The sequence below is a fragment of the Suncus etruscus genome, chromosome 12, assembly GCF_024139225.1.
Source record: "Suncus etruscus isolate mSunEtr1 chromosome 12, mSunEtr1.pri.cur, whole genome shotgun sequence".
NCBI classification, from domain to species: domain Eukaryota; kingdom Metazoa; phylum Chordata; class Mammalia; order Eulipotyphla; family Soricidae; genus Suncus; species Suncus etruscus.
Window position 1 is genome coordinate 490,797 of NC_064859.1, and position 20,264 is coordinate 511,060.

The 20,264-nt window shown below is 39.6% G+C and overlaps 1 protein-coding gene across 1 annotated transcript in view; it reads right to left on the minus strand.

The window, feature by feature from the left end:
- Positions 1-20,264, minus strand: part of BMPER (BMP binding endothelial regulator) — a 375,585-nt gene that overhangs the window by 329,604 nt on the left and 25,717 nt on the right. Inside the window, exon 3 of the mRNA XM_049784999.1 lies at positions 2,362-2,461. Coding sequence (XP_049640956.1) covers positions 2,362-2,461 — 100 coding nt within the window. The remainder of the gene's footprint in view (positions 1-2,361; positions 2,462-20,264) is intronic.

Consider the following 20,264-nt stretch of genomic DNA (forward strand, 5'->3'; position numbering starts at 1 on the left):
ACTAACAAATAAATATTAAAATGTTAAGAACTGGTAAGATATCAATTAGATAAATACTTTCACATGGGAAAAATAGAAAAAGTAAGCTACCCTATATTCACAATTGCTACTCTTAGAAGGTGGAATTATGAGTAATTTATTTTCTACTTTCTCAAAGTTTCAGCTATTTTCAAAGCCTCTTCTATGAGCATGTGTTACTATTTTAACCAGCAAAAAGTATAAATAAATCAGTAGCTAAGAGTAAATATAACTGTGTTTCTGAAAACCCAAAGACAAGTACTGAATTATGGAATAGAACTCAGAAAAATGAATGAAGCATCTTTCATATGTCCTCACTTCCCAGTGGGCATTAAAAATCAGATCCATTCAGAGGTCTTGCTCAAAGAAGATCAACTTGGAGCACGTTGGATATTTTTACCTCCTGGCAAATGCTATGGCTTTAGTTTCAGAAACAACACTGAGAATACTGAGTTTTTTGGTCTAGACATAGATCTTGTTTAGTTTGAAACTCAAAAAGGACAGTTAGAAATTTATTTATCCTGGGTACCTTTTATTTCTGGAGAGAAAAATATTGAAGAAAACAGGAGATCAAGAAAGAATGATGATGGTATATAGCAACAATCTCATTTTCCCTGGGCTTGTTCCTTGACACAATATGCTTCAACCTGTCCACATGTAACTCCCTTCCCAATGGTGAGGCACTGCATGGTAGAGCTGAAAACTACACAATTTAGAACATTAATCATGTTGAACTGTGGAGATAAGACAATGGGTCGGGCACTTGCCTTGCATTTGTCAACCAGAGTTGACAACCAGAGTTGTCAACCAGGGGAGGAGAGGAGGAGAGAAACTCCTCCCAGTGGTCTAAGTATTTTACCATTACATTAACAGAATACCTATAATTACAATGGAGGTTATAATAGTTGTTTAGACTAATACATGAGCAAAGACAAAGATATTTGAAGCTATGCTGATGTGATCAATAGCTAGGAGATGCCAGAAGCAAGGCCCCATAGAAACTCTGTTGAATACAGAGATACCCTACCACCCCAGGCAACCTGCAAATGAACTTTGCAGTTTAACTGGTTTTGGTAGTGCTCTTTTTGATGGAATTTGTCATCAATTTGTCATTAGGCATAAAGTGGAAATTCTTTTGTGGAGACAGAAAATACTGGACATCAGTATCTAGTTTGGTAGTTGCCCATTTAGACAGTGTACTGAGTCTCCTTAAAGTCCTGAACAGAAGCAGAAGCTTTACTGACCTCTCCAGAAGAACTGAACCTGCAGCTCAAGGAGCCCAGGAGTTTTTAACTTTGGCTCCCTTGTGCCCTGGCCTTCTTCTCTCACATTTGTCTGTCTCTGCTCTGCATATAAGTACCAGCCACACTGAATCTGGAACCGTTTGATCTAGAACTGCCTTATGTCTACATATTATATCTCCAAAGATACTGGTTCCAAGTAAGGTCAGATTCCGAGTTTCCCTGGGGTCATAAGCCTTTGGAAACACTCTAGTCTCCAAGACTGTTGAATCTGAACTTGACAGTATAACTGCAGAGCTGATGTCAGAAACCTCCGATTCCTTGTTTCTCCTTATGTTTCCTTATGCACTTTGTTAGGCATGTCAGCACAAAGGTAGGCCATGGAAGAGCACTCCTTTCTCAAGAGTTGATGATGCATCAAATACAAATAAGAAAGAGGGAAAGTACCCATCAGTGAAGTATCTGCATGCACTCCCACACGTCACAGACATATAGAGGAGCAAAAGACACAAGACTGTAGACATGAGCTCAGAGTCTGGACAGACTGAGAAAACACATGGAAGAGAGAACAAGACTCATAATACCCTGTTAGAGTGGTGTGTGTGCTGGTGGCATGGGAGGTGCCACAAGAATGCTTCAAAGACAAGCTGAAAAACTGATATTCAGTTGGAAAGAAAAAAAACATGCAACAGGGATCAAAATGGTCAATTTTGAAGAGGGCAAGCTGAGGGTATAGCCTGAAAAAGCTAAGTGTTGAAATTATCTTGAGGAAATATGCTTGTATTCTTGTGTGCTAGCCGCTTGTGGGTATTGTGTTCACATCTTCTCTAGGACATTTTAACAACTTGAAACATTTAACAACTTAGAAAATAAACCAAGTATGCAGATGCTTACTATATTTTCATCCTTCCTCTAGGCAAACTCTCCTCACTGACAGTTTCACACACAGACACACACACACAGACACACACACACACACACACGTTTCCCTCCCAATACGAGCTTGTTCTCCAGCCAACAGTTGAGTGAAGAGAAAGGTGAGGGAATAAGAAATAAAATTTCACAATAACAGTCATGAAAGAAAGCATCCAAGCCACATCACCTTTGCAGCGCTCACAACAGGCTCCTCGTTGTTTGATGGCCAGCGCACAGTCTCTCGACAGCACAGGACATTTCTCTCTCTTACATGTCACTTCCTTGTTCTAGGCAAAAAAAAAAAAGGGGGGGGGGTTATTTGAGACAAACTTCAAACAAAATTCTGACACAATTCTAACCTCCTATTCTTGTCATCATCTTTGGCAAGAAAACTCTGTGACAGCAAGTAGGATTTTGTTCTGCCTAGAAAAGAAATCCTCATCCAGGAATATAAGACCTTGTGAGATTAAGGGGGATGAAAAAGGAAGAAAAAATTCCCTTTTTACAGGACAGCTTAATTTAAGTTATCACTGAAGGGTGAGAAGTTTTCTCCCGTTCTAAAGTTCCTTTTCAGAATACAGTATAGAAACGATAATATTTTTGTAAATCATATTTTGCCCATTGGGTTACCTGGGCCAGGACTGCATCGTGAGAACAAAAATATTGCCCATGGCCATGCAACAATTCTCAATAGAAGAATGCATTAAAATGTGGCAATCTAAAGTTCCAACTCAAATAATGACAAAGTTGAGGATTGAATCAGTTCAGTAAGAGAAAAAATAATATTCCCCATGCCGGGCCGGGCGGTGGCGCTGAAGGTAAGGTGCCTGCCTTGCCTGCGCTAGCCTTGGACGGACCGAGGTTCGATCCCCCGGTGTCCCATATGGTCCCCCAAGCCAGGAGCAACTTCTGAGCACATAGCCAGGAGTAACCCCTGAGCGTTACCGGGTGTGGCCCAAAAAACCCAAAAAAAAAAAAAAAAAAAAAAAAAAAAAAAAAAAAAAAAAAAAAAAAAATATTCCCCATGCCAAGCTGAGACACAGTCTGCAGTGTTTTATGGTTGTGGGACAGCTGTATTATATTAGCACTTATGCTAATGAAGTGTGCTGAGCATTTGCATCCTCAGTTTTCTCCTGAAAAGTTAGCTGTTAAAATGTCTCAAAGAAGGTCTGAACATGTATGTATGTCTGAATATGCTCATTTGTACTCAGGCTGTATTCATATGAACAAATGCACCATGGAACAGAACTCATGCCAACGAGAGCTGCACTTTAACAAGTTCTTGCTACAGGCAAGAATTAACACTGAGAGATAAGGATTGTTATTATCCCTGGGTTACAAACAAGACTGATGCTCAAAGAAGGTAGAAGATTCACTCAAGGGGAAAATACAGTGCTGTGAGGAGGTAGATTTCCAGTGAAACTCACATCATTTACTTTCTACCCTGTGGTGCAAACTAAGTCCAAATTGATGACCTTAGGTGGAGATTAGACTAGAGAGAAGAGCTCTCACATTCACCTTGAGCTGGAACCCTCCTGGAATACATACAGGAGGAATTCTAACCCAGTCGTAACAGTGACGCTGGAAAGATCCATACATGAGCTTCTACAAAATAGACTTAGCTAGATCTCACTCTTTCATTTCAGGTCCAGAAGAATGGGGAAGTAATAGTAAAAGTGGAAGTGGGTGGCAGGCAAAAAGGCTGATTAGCCTGGGGTCCAAGTCAAACCCATATGCCAAATCCAGCCCAAAGATAAAACCCATTGCTTATGTTTTCCTCAAAATCCTTCGAAGACCCTGCACCCCCCAAATGATCCTGGGGTCTAATTCAAATCTATATTCTGCATTTGATCGTCTTCTCTTTCAAATGATCAGAACTTCTCAGAATCTCCTGCTCACCCAGAATGAGGTTTACAGGGTTGAGCTCATCTGTCCAATAGCTCTGAATCTACTTCAGACTTGGTATGTTTCTACCCTCATGATTCTGCAAGACATGAGGCATGGAAATGTGATGAATCTTCTACAACAGGTTGCCTAAACTTTCTCACTGGTTGACACTCAAAAATGATCGTTATTGTTGTCGACAAAGACCCCTGAAAGCACTATGATAAATGCCCTGATATGCCTTTCCACTTGGATTAATCCCCACAGTCCCAGGGCTGATGCTTCTGATGTTTTCATTTTCATTTCTAGTTATCCATGTAGGGTGATGGATGCTATAGCTGAAGTCAGTAACCCTGTCACCTTATTTGAGGATTGGAAGGGACTTGTTGAGCCCCACTTGTTGGTGCATAGAACTTACTCCTGTCTCTATGCTCAGGAGTAACCTCTAATAGTGTTTAGGAAACCAAATGTATAACTTGAAATTGTTCCATACGTGGCAAGTTACCTTAACCTCTATATAGTTTTTTCAGCCCTCTTTCCTTAAATCTTTTTTTTTTTTTTTTTTTTTTTTTGGTTTTTGGGCCACACCCGGCGGTGCTCAGGGGTTACTCCTGGCTGTCTGCTCAGAAATAGCTCCTGGCAGGCACGAGGGACCATATGGGACACCGGGATTCAAACCAACCACCTTTGGTCCTTGATCGGCTGCTTGCAAGGCAAACGCCACTGTGCTATCTCTCCGGGCCCTAAATCTTTTTTTTAAGCATTTGTTGTGTGCTAACAGAACTCTTTGGGTTAACTGCATTTAATCCTTAAAAGCTTAAGAGGCATAAGACCTCTATGATCTATGAATCCCTGTACAATTCCTTCCTTCCTTCCTTCCTTCCTTCCTTCCTTCCTTCCTTCCTTCCTTCCTTCCTTCCTTCCTTCCTTCCTTCCTTCATCTCTTCCTTCCCTTTCCTTCTTCCCTCCCTCCTACTTTTTTCCTTCCTTTCTATCACATTTCCTTTCTCTCCTTCCCTTCTTCCTCCCTCCTCCTCTTCCATCTCTTCTCTTCCCTCCTTTCTATCTTTTTTACTCTTCATTTTCAGGTATATAATTTAGTCTGTCAACATCAATTACTACAAAAGCATCCACCACTACAAAAGAGACTCTATTTACTCATTTTAGTAACACCACTCCCCATCCGCTTCTCCTGATAACCACCATAAGTAACTTTATTATTTCATCAGTTTAAAGTTTATTCTTTTCTTTATTTATTGCCTTTTCTCCTTCTATCTTCCACCTATGAGTGAAGTCATACACATTTATCCTTCCCATCTAGCTTATTTTACTTAGCACAATGCCCTCTAGGTCCATCTTTGCTGCTACAGAAGGGAGATTTCATCTCTCTTTTTTTTTTTTATCTGAGTCATATTTACAGTATGCAAAATAAGATCCAAATAAATACACAATCATTCATGGGCACTTAGGTCTCAGATATTATGAATAGTACTGCCATTAAAGCTGGAATACATCTATCTTTTAAAATTACTATTTTAATATTCTTTGGGTAATATCCCAACATAGAATAGTCAATATTGGGGCCCGGAGAGATAGCACAGCGGCGTTTGCCTTGCAAGCAGTCGATCCAGGACCAAAGGTGGTTGGTTCGAATCCCGGTGTCCCATATGGTCCCCCATGCCTGCCAGGAGCTATTTCTGAGCAGATAGCCAGGAGTAACCCCTGAGCAATGCTGGGTGTGGCCCAAAAACCAAAAAAAATAAATAAATAAAGAATAGTCAATATTTCTATTGTTTTGAAAATTTCCATGCCTACAGGCTACAACAATATACATTCCCACTAATTAAGTAAAAATGTTTTCTTCACACCTTCACCAATATTCATCTGTTTACTTTTCTAATTACAGACAATCTAACTGCCATGATGTAGTATCTCATTCTCATTGTGGTTTTGATTTTCACTTTCCTAATATGTGTTAATCACATCTATTCATGTGTCTGTTGACTATTTGTTGCTCTTCTTTGCTGAAATGTCTGTGTAAATCCCCCTGCACATTTTTAAATAAGGTATTTTGTTATAATTGTTAGTTATATAAATTGTTTACATATTTGCTATATGAATATCTTGCCAAACAGATTATTTTCAAATATTTTCTCCCATTCAGAAAATTTGTCTTTCATTGGCAATTTTGGTGATAGTTCATGGGTAGGGCACTTGCCATGCATGAGGCTGACCTGTGTTCAGTCTTTTGTATCCCATAGAATCCTTGAACACAAAGCCAGGAGTCATCCCTGAGCACAGAACCAGGAGTAAGCCTTGAACACCTCCAAGTGTTGTATTAAAATAAACATAAACGAGAATTAAAAAACACACACACAGAAAAATTTCCTTTACATTTTTGACAATTTTTCTGCTGCGCAGAAATGTTTTTATTTAATATTGACCCATTTATTTATGTTTGCTTACTATCCCCCAGTCATAGCATTAATCCAGAAAGATAGATGTAAGGCAGACATAAAAGAGTTTGTTGGGCTGAAGAGATAGCATGGAGGTAGGGTATTTGCCTTACATGCAGAAGAATGGTGGTTCGAATCTCGGCATCCCATATGGTCCCCTGAACCTGCCAGGGGTGATTTCTGAATGTAAAGCCAGGAGTAACCCTTGAGTACTGCCAGGTGTGATCCCCCCCCCCAATAAAAAGAGTTTGTTGTCTATTTTCTTCCATGTACTTTGTTTATTGTTTGTTTTTTGGGAGTAGTCTTACTTTCAAATACTTAATTCATTTTGAGTTATTTCTTGTGAATAACGTAAGATCATTTTATTATTTGGCATGTAGCTGTTTAGCTTAAAACACCATTTAAGAAAAAAATTTTCTTTCTTTAATGTATTGCTTTCATCTCCTTTGCCATCACTTATTTGTGCATATATGCAAAGCTTTCTTCTGCACTTTCAGTTCTCTTCAATTAATTGGTATGTCTACTTTTATTCTAATACCATACTATCCCATTGATGATAGCCTTATGTATATTTTGAAATTAGAGAGTTTGCAATCTTCCTTTTCAATCCTTTTACTCAGCATTGCACTGGGTATTTGAGATCTTTATAGCTTCATACTAGTCTTAGCATTTTGGGTCTAATTTTGACAAGAATGTCTTTTACAGGAATTTCACTGAACTAAAACATTGCTTTAAATAAATATTTTAATAATGCTATTTCTAATTCATAGGGTATAGAACATCCTTGCATTTCTTTGTCTTTTTCTATTTCTTTCAACAGAATTACATACCTTTTAATGTAGCCCTGTAAGTTAAGAAAGACCAACGTTGCCTCCCAATCACCAAATTCAGTTCTGATTAAACTAAGTATCAGACCTAGATTATAATATATATATATATTATAATCTATATAATCTTAGATCTTATTTTAGTAGTTTTCCCAGGGAATCCTAATGGAAAGGCAAGCCTGAGAATTGCTGTGTGAAGAATATTCCTGTTCACAGAGGAGCTGAGATGATTTGGGAGCTGTTCACCATTCATCAGAGGATGCAGCACTAAAATGTGAAACCACATATCCAGACTCCAAGGCCCTTTTATTTATTTGGGGCAGGGGTCATACCCAGCAGTGCTCAGGGGTTACTCCTTGCTCTGTGCTCAGAAATTACCTAAGGCAGGTTCAGGAGACCACATGGGATGCCAGGATTCGAACCTTCATCTGTCCTGGATTGGCTTCATGTAAGGCAAATGCCCTACCACTGTGCTATCTCTCTGGCCCATCCAAGGCCCTTTTAATCTCTTTTATTTCCCTCTCTTCTCCATAATGACTCAGTGGCATCAAGTCTCACTGTAAGCCATGGTCTTATATTAATTTTCCAATTTTTCTTAGGTTACCAATGCAATACATATTAGGGCATATTTTTAAATTTATAGTACCAAAGTTTTTTCCTTTCTATTTTCCCCATATTTTGCTGTGCCTATGCAAAAAAAAAAAAAAAAAAAAAAGCCTGCCACACACATCTTTTTTTTAATTGTATTTTTTTATTTCTTATCTTTTAAATAGGGGCTCCCATCTTTTTCATAGAACCTTGGGATACAGATAACTTTATTTTACCACATATTATCACATTTTTCTAAAAAAAAGAAAAGAAAAGAAAAGAAAGAAAGGAATAATGAAAGGCTGTGGGCCAGGGACCAAGTGGTCTCGGATGCATTGGTGCATTGGTGGGGAAATATATAAGGACAGAACTAAATATCCAAGCCAAAGTCAACAAAAATAGAATCAAGGGACCTAAATTTAATAATCAAAACTTAAAGGGGCCTGTTATACTGGCACACCAGGAGGAAAAGGGTGGTGGTATAGGATGCAGTCTGGGTCCACTGATGGAGGAAAGTTGACACTGGTGGTGGGAATGGCCCTGACTCATTGTATATCTTAAATTCGACTATGAAGCACTCTGTAGATCACAATAGCTTCAATAAAATAAAATTTTAAAAAAGGAAAAAAATAGTGCCTTTCTACTACAGTTAGACACAACCACTATTAAAACTGTTACAGGATCCACAAAACACTCAAAGTAAAATTACTATGTAATTTATCAATTCTATTTCTGAGAAAATGTAACCTTCCCCCACAAAATTTATTTACCCCCTACATTCATAACAACAAAATTTAAATAGGAAAGAAATAAATAGAAGTAACCAGTGATCCATCTCTGTTTGAATATAGAAGGAAGTTGTCATGTATTAATTACCTATAAATACATATACCAGCACATCATTTTAGCAACTTTTTAAGACAGAAAATTCTACCTTTTCTTCATTGCAATGGATTTAACCCATGTTTTATATATGCAAGGTATACACACTTTACCACAGAGTCATATTACTAGCTGAATAATATGATTTTTAGGACCCTAGATGGAACTTTGCAGCATGTGCTACATAATATAAGTCAAATAAAGGGAAATAATTACAATCTAATCTTGCTAATTTAATATAACAATATAAAATATGAGTGATTTATATTTTATTTATATAAAAAATAAAACTTTAAAAATCGATCATATTTGTGGTTACCCATGGTGAACAGTGAGGGGACAGGGAATTAAAGGATGGTAATAAAAAGGTCAAAAGGTTTTCACTATCAGTTATAAGATAAATCTTAGGGATGCCAGATATAACATGACGACTATAATTAACACTTTCTATGACATATAATTTCTTACTTAAGGGAGTCAACTCTGAGAGTTCTCATCACAAGAAGTTTTGTTCTTATTTATTTTTATAATTTCTCTATGATGTTTAGCTAAACCATCATGAAATTATTTCACAATATATGTAAATCAAGCATCATTCAGAGTACCTTTAACTTTGCAATAATGTATGTCAATTATATCTTAGGAAAACATGAAAATGGATGAGGATTAGAAATAAGTACTTTTTGGCACTAAGCAATGCCTTTGCTTTGCAAAATACAGTTTCTAAAACCGTAGCTTGATACTAAACCCAGCCCACCCAGGGCAGCTGTGACCTAAAACAAAATACCTGTTACTTTTATTATGTGCACACTGCAAACCTAGTCTCAGCTTTAGGGAAAGGCCATCCCAAGTACATATCCTAAGAGCTACCCTCTCAAATGCACTTTGTCTCTGTCAAGAAGAATCATCAAGGAAAGCAATCCATGCTCGAAAGACAGTCAGAATGTGGAGTTCCAATTCGAGTCTGATGAAAAGGAAGACACACATACTTGGGGGCGGGTAGGGGTGAAGGTTGGAGAGCCACACTGGGCAATGCTTGGGGCTTACTTCAGGCTCTGCATTTAGGGATCATCACTTCTGGCAGGGCTAGAGGTGCCATACACAGCGCTGGATTTCAAAGCAGGACCGGGACATTACCTCCTATACTATCTCTCTGGCCCAAAGAGAAAAAAACAGTCTTAAACTGAGGAACTCTTTGCTAAATTAGAGACGTGAGAGCCAGTCAAAATCCATAACAGGATCCCAAGATTCATAATAAATAGCTTGTAATTATACTCCAGCACCAAAGTCATTCCAACCAGATGGTTTGTAGATTCACATCTGGTCTTTTTTTTTTTTTTTTTTGCACACACATACACTCAACAGAGAAAGAGTGAGTGAGAAAGAGAGAAAGAGAGAGAGAAGCATAAATTTTAGTTGTAGACTTATTGAGGTATTTTCCCTTCTAATAACAGTTGGCTTTAAAAACAAATTTCTACCAGCATTCATGTAGGTATGTAGCTGCCTCACCTGGCTCTTTCCCTGGTGTCTTGTTGGCACAAATAGAGGGCACACATTAGAATTCCATTCACTTCATTGTCTCCTTCAGTTTTCTGACAGAGTTAAACTTATGAAGCACTTTCTATGCACCAGTTTCTGACCTAAGTATTTTACATGCATAGGGGACACGGGGTGGGGGGCTCAGAAAATAATTTCACACCACCCAGGCCTGGGAAAGTTGCCCTCCCTCACAAGAGAAGGAGGGAGGGGAACAGAAATAGCAATTGCTGATCTACAACAGAAACAGGAGTTGATGTCATGCCAAAAGGCCGGCATGTAATTGTTACATGCAAATCCCCAGGCACTCAGAATACAGGCAGAAGTAAAACAATGTCACAGCCCAAGGCCTAGGGGGACTGATGCCTTTCAAGGGACATGGATATACACATGACACGACTCTGTAACAAGCACAGGTTTGCTTCTAAAGTCATGGTGTCACCAAACCCTCGCGTCCTGGTGAGCAAAGGAAGTTATTCCATTGGGAAGATTATTTAGCAATCTGTGCCTATCACACAGATTAGAATGGTCATGCTGGTCCTTGCATACCAAATGTCCTCAACATACTGCCTTGGGTGTGAATCTCTCCAAAGCTAAACAACAGAAAGATATGGTGTGCAAAAAAAAAAAAAAAAAAACTCCAAATATGCTACGAAACCCTCCCTCACCTAGTTTTTCCTTCCCAGCCTTCATCCTCCATCCAGCATTAGCACTTTTTAGGGGCAGCCAGTCTGCAGTTGATCTGCTAGAAAAAAAGACATCAGATTGCATTATTGCCGCCTTTCTGGAAAGACTAAATATAACAAAACCCAAAACAGTCTGTGAAAGCATATTCAATGAAGTGCCAACATAAAAAATGAAAGAAGGAAGGAAGGAAGGAAGGAAGGAAGGAAGGAAGGAAGGAAGGAAGGAAGGAAGGAAGGAAGGAAGGAAGGAAGGAAGGAAGGAAGGAAGGAGGAAGGAAGGAAGGAAGGAAGGAAGGAAGGAAGGAAGGAAGGAAGGAGGGAGGGAGGGAGGGAGGGAGGGAGGGAGGGAGGGAGGGAGGAGGGAAGGAAGGAAGGAAGGAAGGAAGGAAGGAAGGAAGGAAGGAAGGAAGGAAGGAAGGAAGGAAGGAAGGAGGGAGGGAGGGAGGGGAGGGAGGGAGGGAGGGAGGGAGGGAGGGAGGGAGGGAGGGAGGGAGGGAGGAGGGGCAATAGGAGTAAAATGGGGAGAAAAAAAATCGACCAGGCTGGCAGCAAAATACTCCAAGACATAAGCCAAACCACAGCCACAACCCAGCCAAGCCCAAGCCTACTCTGGCAGCCAGTGGCTGTGTTTGCGCCTGCCACTAGATGGCAGTACAGAGCTCCCTGATTGGGCCCTGTGATCCTGGGACCTAGACCTTTTTCTGAACCCTGTTCTGTGTCTGCTGGAGAGGCAAACAACAGGTTCCAGTGCAGAGGAGGTGACAGGGGGAAGAGTAACAGAACATGGCATTTAGTATTGTAGAAAAATCTACTTTGCTTTCCTCCTTCATAAAATAAGTTCTGAGATGCTTTGGTTCTTTATAAACCAGAGGCTTGAAGAGACATTTCTCAAGGTTTGTGCAGAACCAGTCCCAACTATTGATGGGCAAAGCAGAACCTGATCTCATACTGACATTAAAACTAACATTAAGAGATCTCTGAAGAGGAAAATTCAGCAGCTAGGATGTCGAGAGTGATCAAAGTAAAGTAGAAGCTGGCAGATGCAGTACTTTGAGATGTGTGTTTTTTTTATGTTTTTCCAGAAGGTGCCTTTTTTTCAATTTTTTTTATTTAAACAACTTTATAACATACATGATTGTGTTTGGGTTTCAGTCATGTAAAGAACACCACCCATCACCAGTGCAAAATTCCCATCACCAATGTCCCATATCTCCCTCCTCCCCACACAACCCCTGCCTGTACTCTAGACAGGCTTTCTATTTCGCTTGTACATTCTCATTATTAGGATAGTTCAAAACGTAGTTATTTCTCTAACTAAACTCATCCCTGTTTGTGGTGAGCTTCATGAGGTGAGCTGGAACTTCCAGCTCTTTTCTCTTTCGTGTCTGAAAGTTATTATTGCAAGAATGTCTTTCATTTTTCTTAAAACCCATAGATGAGTGAGACCATTCTGCTTCTCTCTCTCTCTCTCTCTCTCTCTCTCTCTCTCTCTCTCTCTCTCTCTCTCTGACTTATTTCACTCAGCAAAATAGATTCCATGTACATCCATGTATAAGAAAATTTCATGACTTCATCTCTCCTAACAGCTGCATAATATTCCATTTTGTATATGTACCACAGTTTCTTTAGCCATTCATCTGTTAAAGGGTATCTTGGCTGTTTCCAGAGTCTTGCTATGGTAAATAGTGCTGCAATGAATATAGAAGTAAGTAAGGGGTTTTTGTATTGTATTTTTGTGTTCCTAGGGTATATTCCTAAGAGTGGTATAGCTGGGTCGTATGGGAGCTCGATTTTCAGTTTTTGGAGGAATCTCCGTATTGCTTTCCATAAAGGTTGAACGAGATGGCATTCCCACCAGCAGTGGATAAGAGTTCCTTTATCTCCACATGCCCGCCAACACTGCTTGTTCCATTCTTCGTGATGTGTGCCAATCTCTGGGGTGTGAGGTGGTACTTCAGAGTTGTTTTGATTTGCATCTCCCTGATGATTAAGTGATGTGGAGCATTTTTTCATGTGTCATTTGGCTATTTGTATTTCTTCTTTGTCAAAGTGTCTGTCCATTTCTTCTCCCAATTTTTTGATGGCTTTAGATGTTTTTTTACTTGTAAAGTTCTGTCAGTGCCTTGTATATTTTGGAGATTAGCCCCTTATCTGATGGGTATTGGGTGAATAGTTTCTCCCACTCAGTGGGGTCTCTTGTATCCTGGGCGCTATTTCTTTTGAGGTGCAGAAGCTTCTCAGTTTAATATATTCCCATCTGTTGATCTCGGCTTTCACTTGCTTGGAGAGTGCAGTTTCCTCTTTGAAGATGCCTTTAGTCTCAATGTCCTGGAGTGTTTTACCTACGTGTTGTTCTATGTATCTTATGATTTTGGGTCTGATATCAAGGTCTTTCATCCATTTGGATTTAACCTTCGTATATGATGTTAGCTGGGGGTGTAAGTTCAATTTTTTGCAAGTGGCTAGCCAGTTGTGCCAACACCACTTGTGGAAGAGGCTTTCTTTGCTCCATTTAGGATTTCTAGCTCCTTTATCAAAAATTAGGTGATTGTATGTCTGGGGAACATTCTCTGAGTATTCAAGCCTATTCCACTGATCTGAGGGCCTGTCTTTACTCCAATAGCATGCTGCTTTGATAACTATTGCTTTGTAATACAGTTTAAAGTTGGGAACCGTAATGCCTCCCATATTCCTTTTCCCAATGATTCCTTTATCTATTCTAGGGTGTTTATTGTTCCATATGAATTTCAAAAGTGCCTGATCCACTTCTTTGAAGAATGTCATGGGTATATTTAGAGGGATTGCATTAAATCTGTACAATGCTTTGGGGAGTATTGCCATTTTATGATGTTAATCCTGCTAATCCATGAGCAGGGTATGTGCTTCCATTTCCGTGTGTCCTCTCTTATTTCTTGGAGCAGAGTTTTATAGTTTTCTTTGTATAGGTCCTTCACATTTTTAGTCAAGTTGATTCCAAGATATTTGAGTTTGTGTGGCACTATTGTGAATGGGGTTGTTTTCTTAATGTCTATTTCTTCCTTATTACTATTGGTGAATAGAAAGGCCATTAATTTTTGTGTGTTAATTTTGTAGCCTGCCACCTTGCTATATAAGTCTATTGTTTCTAGAAGCTTTTTTGTAGAGACTTTAGGGTTTTCTAGGTAGAGTATTATGTCATCTGCAAACAGTGAGAGCTTGACTTCTTCCTTTCCTATCTGGATTCCCTTAATATCTTTTTCTTGCCTAATCATTATAGCAAGTACTTCCAGTGCTATGTTGAATAGGAGTGGTAAGAGAGGACAGCCTTGTCTTGTGCCAGAATTTAGAGGAAAGGTTTTCAGTTTTTCTCCATTGAGGACAATATTTGCCTCTGGCTTGTGGTAGATGGCCTTAACTATATTGAGAAAGGTTCCTTCCATTCCCATCTTGCTGAGAGTTTTGATCAAAAATGGATATTGGACCTTATCAAATGCTTTCTCTGCGACTATTGAAATGATCATGTGATTTCTATTTTTCTTATTGTTTGATGTGTATTATGTTGATAAATTTATGGATGTTAAACGAGCCTTGCATTCCTGGGATGAAACCTACTTGATTGTAGTGGATAATCTTCTTAATGAGGCATTGAATCCTATTTGCCAGGATTTTGTTGAGGATCTTTGCATCTGCATTCATCAGCGATATTGGTCTGTAATTATCTTTTTTCCTAGCATCTCTGTCTGGTTTAGGTATCAAGGTGATGTTGGCTTCATAAAAGCTATTTGGAAGTGTTCCTGTATTTTCGATTTCATGAAAGAGTCTTGCCAGGATTGGTAGAAGTTCCTCTTGAAAGGTTTGAAAGAATTCATTAGTAAATCCATCTGGGCCTGGACTTTTGTTTTTGGGCAGACATATGATTACTTTCTTAATTTCCTCGATAGTGGTGGGTGTGTTTAGGTATGCTGCATCCCTTCATTCAACCGTGGAAGATTATAAGAGTCCAAAAATTTATCCATTTCTTCCTGGTTTTCATATTTAGTGGCATAGAGTTTCTCAAAGTACTTTCTGATTACCCTTTGGATCTCTACCATATCAGTAGTGATCTCTCCTTTTTCATTCCTAATACCAGTTATCAAGTTTCTCTCTCTCTCTCTCTCTCTCTCTCTCTCTCTCTCTCTCTCTCTCTTAGTTTTGCCAGTGGTCTATCAATCTTGTTTATTTTTTCAAAGAACCAACTTCTGCTTTCATTGATCTTTTGGATTGTTTTTTGGGTTTTCACTTCATTGATTTCTGCTCTCAGCTTTGTTATTTCCTTCTGTCTCCCTATTTTTGGGTCCTTTTGTTGAGTACTTTCTAATTCTATGAGCTATGTTATTAAGCTATTCAGGTATGCCCTGCTTCTTTCCTGATGTGTGCTTGCAAAGCTATAAATTTTCCTCTCTGTACCGCTTTTGCTTTGTCCCATGAATTATGATAGTTTGTGTCTCCATTGTTTTTTGTTTCTAGGAAGGTTTTGATTTCCTCTTTGATTTCATCTCGAACCCACCAGTTATTCAGTATTAGGCTGTTTAACTTCAAGGTATTAAAGTTTTTCTTCATTGTCCCTTTGTAGTTCACATATAATTTTAGGCCTTGTGGTCAGTGAAGGTAGCCTGCAAAATTTCTATCCTCTTGATATTATGGAGGTATGTTTTATGTGCTAGTATGTAGTCTATCCTGGAGAATGTCCCATGTACATTAGAGAAGAATGTGTATCCAGGTTTCTGGGGGTGGAGTGTCCTGTATATATCCACTAGGCCTCTTTCTTCCATTTCTCTTTTCAGGTCTAGTATATTCTTGTTGGGTTTCAGTCTGGTTGACCTGTCCAGTGTTGACAATGCCATGTTGAGGTCTCCCACAATTATTGTGTTGTTATTGATATTATTTTCAAATTTGTCAACAAATATTTTATTAAATATTTTGCTGGCCCCTCATTCTTTGCCTATGTTTAGGAGAGTGATTTCTTCCTGCTGTATGTATCCCTTGATTAATACAAAATGTCCATCTTTGTCCCTTACAACTTTCCTAAGTATAAAGTTTGCATAATCTGATATTGGTATGGCCACTCCGGCTTTTTTATGGGTGTTGTGTGCTTGGATGATTTTCCTCCATCCTTTTATTTTGAATCTATGTTCTGACTATTCAGGTGTGTTTCTTGTAGGCAGCAGAAGGTTGGATAAATTTTTTTTTTTTTTTTTGGTTTTTGGGCCACACCTGGCGGTGCTCAGGGGTTACTCCTGGCTGTCTGCTCAGAAGTAGCTCCTGGCAGGCACGGGGGACCATATGGGACACCGGGATTCGAACCAACCACGTTTGGTCCTGGATCAGCTGCTTGCAAGGCAAACGCCGCTGTGCTATCTCTCCGGGCCCAAAATAACATTCTTTTTTTTTTTGGTTTTTCAGCCACACTTGTTTGATGCTCAGGGGTTACTCCTGGCTAAGCGCTCAGAAATTGCCCCTGGCTTGGGGGGTGGATAAATTTTTTGATCCATTTAGCCACTCTTTGTCTCTTAATTGGTGCATTTAGTCCATTGACATTGAGAGAATGAATTGTACTGGGAGTTAGTGCCATCTTTATATCGAAGTTTGGTGTGTCTGTTGGTCAGTCTTGTCTTAAAGTAGGCCGTTCAGTTTTTCTTTTAAGACTGGTTTTGAGTCTGTAAAGTTTCTGAGCTGTTGTTTGTCTGTGAAACCATGTATTGTTCCTTCAAACCTGAAAGTTAGTTTTGCTGGGTGCAGTATTCTAGGCGAAGCATTTATTTCATTGAGTTTTGTCACTATGTCCCACCAGTGCCTTCTGGCCTTGAGTGTTTCCGGTGACAGGTCTGCAGTAAATCTCAAGGATGTTTCCTTGAATGTAATTTCTCTTTTTGATCTTGCTGCTCTCAGAATTCTGTCTCTAGCTTTGGGATTCGTCATTGTGAGTAGGATGTGTCTTGGGATGTTTTTTCTGGGGTCTATTTTAGTTGGTACTCTTCAGGCATGCAGGATTTGATCGCATATATTCATTAGCTCTGGTAGTTTCTCTTTAATGATGATCTTGACTGTTGATTCTTCCTGGAGATTTTCTTCCTGGGTCTCTGGGACTCCAATGATTCTTAAGTTGTTTCTGTTGAGCTTATCATAGACTTCTATTTTCATCTGTTCCCGTTCTTTGAGTAATTTTTCCATTGTTTGATCATTTGCTTTAAGGCTTTTCTCCAATTTCTTCTGCTATATGGAATTGTTATTCATCTCATCTTCCAGTGTACTAATTCTATCCTCAGCTGCTGTTAACCCATGGGAAAGCTCAACCATGTTTTTCTTCATTTCATCCACTGAGTTTTTCAGACCTGTTATTTGACCTGAAAGTTCAGTTTGGAGTTTTCTGATTTCTATCTTCATATTCTCTTGATTCTTAGTAATGTTCTCTTCTATACTTTCTTTGAGTTCTTTGAACATCTTCCATATTGCGACTCTAAACTCCTTATCTGAGAGACTGACTAGTTGGCTGGTCATGTTCAAGTCATCAGAGTTGCCATCGTCATTCTCTATGTTTGGTGCTGGTCTGCGTTGTTTCCCCATTGTCCCACTTGTATTGTGGGTTTTTCTACGTGTTGTGGTTGTATTCATTGGCTAAATGATGTGCACGGCCGGGAAGCAAAACGGAGCGGCCATGCTCCTCTGGCTCCACCCTTTCTGGGCTTGTAAACTCACCTCCAGGGAAGGCTCCAGGGAAGGTGAGCCGTCCTCAGATGAGCCACACACAGGATGAAATCAGGCCAAAAATGGAGCACAGCACAGAAGACAGGCAGATAGGGGTACTGGCATCTGAGTTCCAGCAGAGTTCAGCGGCTTCCCCTTTTTGTGTGTGTAAGCTCAGCTCCAGGGAAGGCGAGCCATCTGCAGATGAGCCATACACAGGATGAAATCGGGCCGAAAATGGAGCACAGCACAGAAGACAGGCAGATAGGAGTGCTGGCATCTGAGTTCCAGCAGAGTTTAGCCTTGAGATGTTTAAGTAAGCACCACTCACCTCTTGCAACGAGAATGAAAATAAAAAATATTGCTACCCAGCCTACTCCCCAGGGCCATGCTAAGAAAGTGTAAGTAGGGAGTATGAGACTTTTCCATTGAAAGGCGGCTTTACCTTCCTGCTGTCCTTGTCTCTTTTGAGAGCAAAGCCCACCTTAAAGATAAACGAGCTGTCATTTCATGGACTCCAGTATTCTGGGGTCAAGAAAGCTGGGGTCAGGAAGAAATTGAAGGAACAAAGCAGGGCCCGGAGAGATAGCACAGCGGCGTTTACCTTGTAAGCAGCCAATCCAAGGACCAAAGGTGGTTGGTTCGAATCCCGGTGTCCCATATGGTCCCCCGTGCCTGCCAGGAGCTATTTCTGAGCAGACAGCCAGGAGTAACTCCTGAGTACCGCCAGGTGTGGCCCAAAAACCAAAAAAAAAAAAAAGGGACAAAGCACTTGTCTTGCATGTTGCTGATCCAGTCATGATTTCCTCACATCCCATATGGTCCCTAATCCCACAGGGAGGGATTCCTATGTACAGAGTCAAGAGTAAGCTCTGAGCATCTTTGGGTATGGTGCATACATCCCCAAAATGGCTAACCTATGTTCCTGAAAAACACCCCTTATACACAAGGGCCACTTGAGCCAGGAAGTACGATGAAGAGGGGACAAAAAGGTCCGTCTAATCATCTCTCTGTCCTAAGTTAGAACCCATTCTTCACTCACACACTCACATGCATACACACAGCACTATCATTTCATCTCATAGTCATATATTTAGCATATATATGCAGATATATACAGATATATGCTATATATATGTATGTATGTATGTATATATATATATATATATATATATATATATACCTTCAGCTGCTGGCAGGGGATGAATGTTCCGTAACTACTCTGAGAATTAAGGTCATTTAGTTGTGCAAGTTCTAGTGGACCCAACCCAACCTCATAGATCACTGTTCTCAGTGCCACATCTCACAGTTCTCATGTGTCCTCACTGTTCTGTGTTACTGTTCAATGTCACTGTTTTCATGTGCTTTTACCGCTTTCACATATCCTCAGTGTAATTTTCATGTTCTCAGTGCTAGCTGTGTCTCACATGGTCTCTCTGTTTGTACATGTTTGCATTGTTCTTACGTTCTCAGTAATATTTTCACTATCTTTGTGTTCTCACATGTCCTCACATATTCTCACTGTTTTCACATTTTCTCACTGTTCTTGTGTTTTCAGTGCCACTGTTCTCACGATTTTTACATCTTCACACTGTTCTCTGTTTTCACAGGTTTTTTCACATTGTTCTTGTGTTTTCAGTGCCACTGTTTTCTCTATTATTATGTGTTCTCACATGTTTGCACATGTTCTCAAGCATCTCATGTGTCCTCACTACTGTTATTCTCATGTGTTCCCACTGTTTTCACCTATTCTCACTGTTCTTGTGTTCTCAGTGCCACAATTCTCACTATTCTTACATGCTCTCTCTGTTCTTAAATGTTCTCACATATTCTCACTATCATCATTTCCTCTCTATACTCACATGTTCTCACTGTTCTCACTGCTCTCACATATTCTCACTGTTCTCATGTGTTTTCACATATTTTCACAGTTCTTAGTGCTGTGGAAGCAAGATGTCATGGTATTGAAAGTATCCTTGCCCTTCTCTAGAATCATGCATGCACTTAAAAATAAGACATTCAACAAGAGCATGCCAGACATGTGGCATCACTCTTTGCTACCAAATAAGAATTAAGGAAGAAAATTTCACCTTCCTCCAAATGAGCCTCATGGTTTGTGAACATAAACAGAATAACACTCTGACCAGATCAAATTTGCGTTTGAGAATTTCATTGAAATGTACTCACAAAAGTGCTTGACTATGGCCATCTCAGAACTGCTCACAGAAGAATTCATATTTTAGGAACATGGATGCATTGTGTCAAATTTCCAGTGGAAACATATAAACCCAATATCATCAGCACATGCATATAACTTGGAAGTCCTAATCTTTCTGTGCATAAAGTCCAAAAGGTCACCTTTTCTGTAAAGCCCCCATCGTAAACTGATTCTAGTCCCGATGGAGTCAAAGGGAACTTTTATGGGATTCTTGAACACAGCTCACAATTTCTTTCAGGCAATACATTAAAACTTCTCATAAACAGATCATGACATCTCTATTCTCAAGAGTTCTACAGACCTTATTTCAT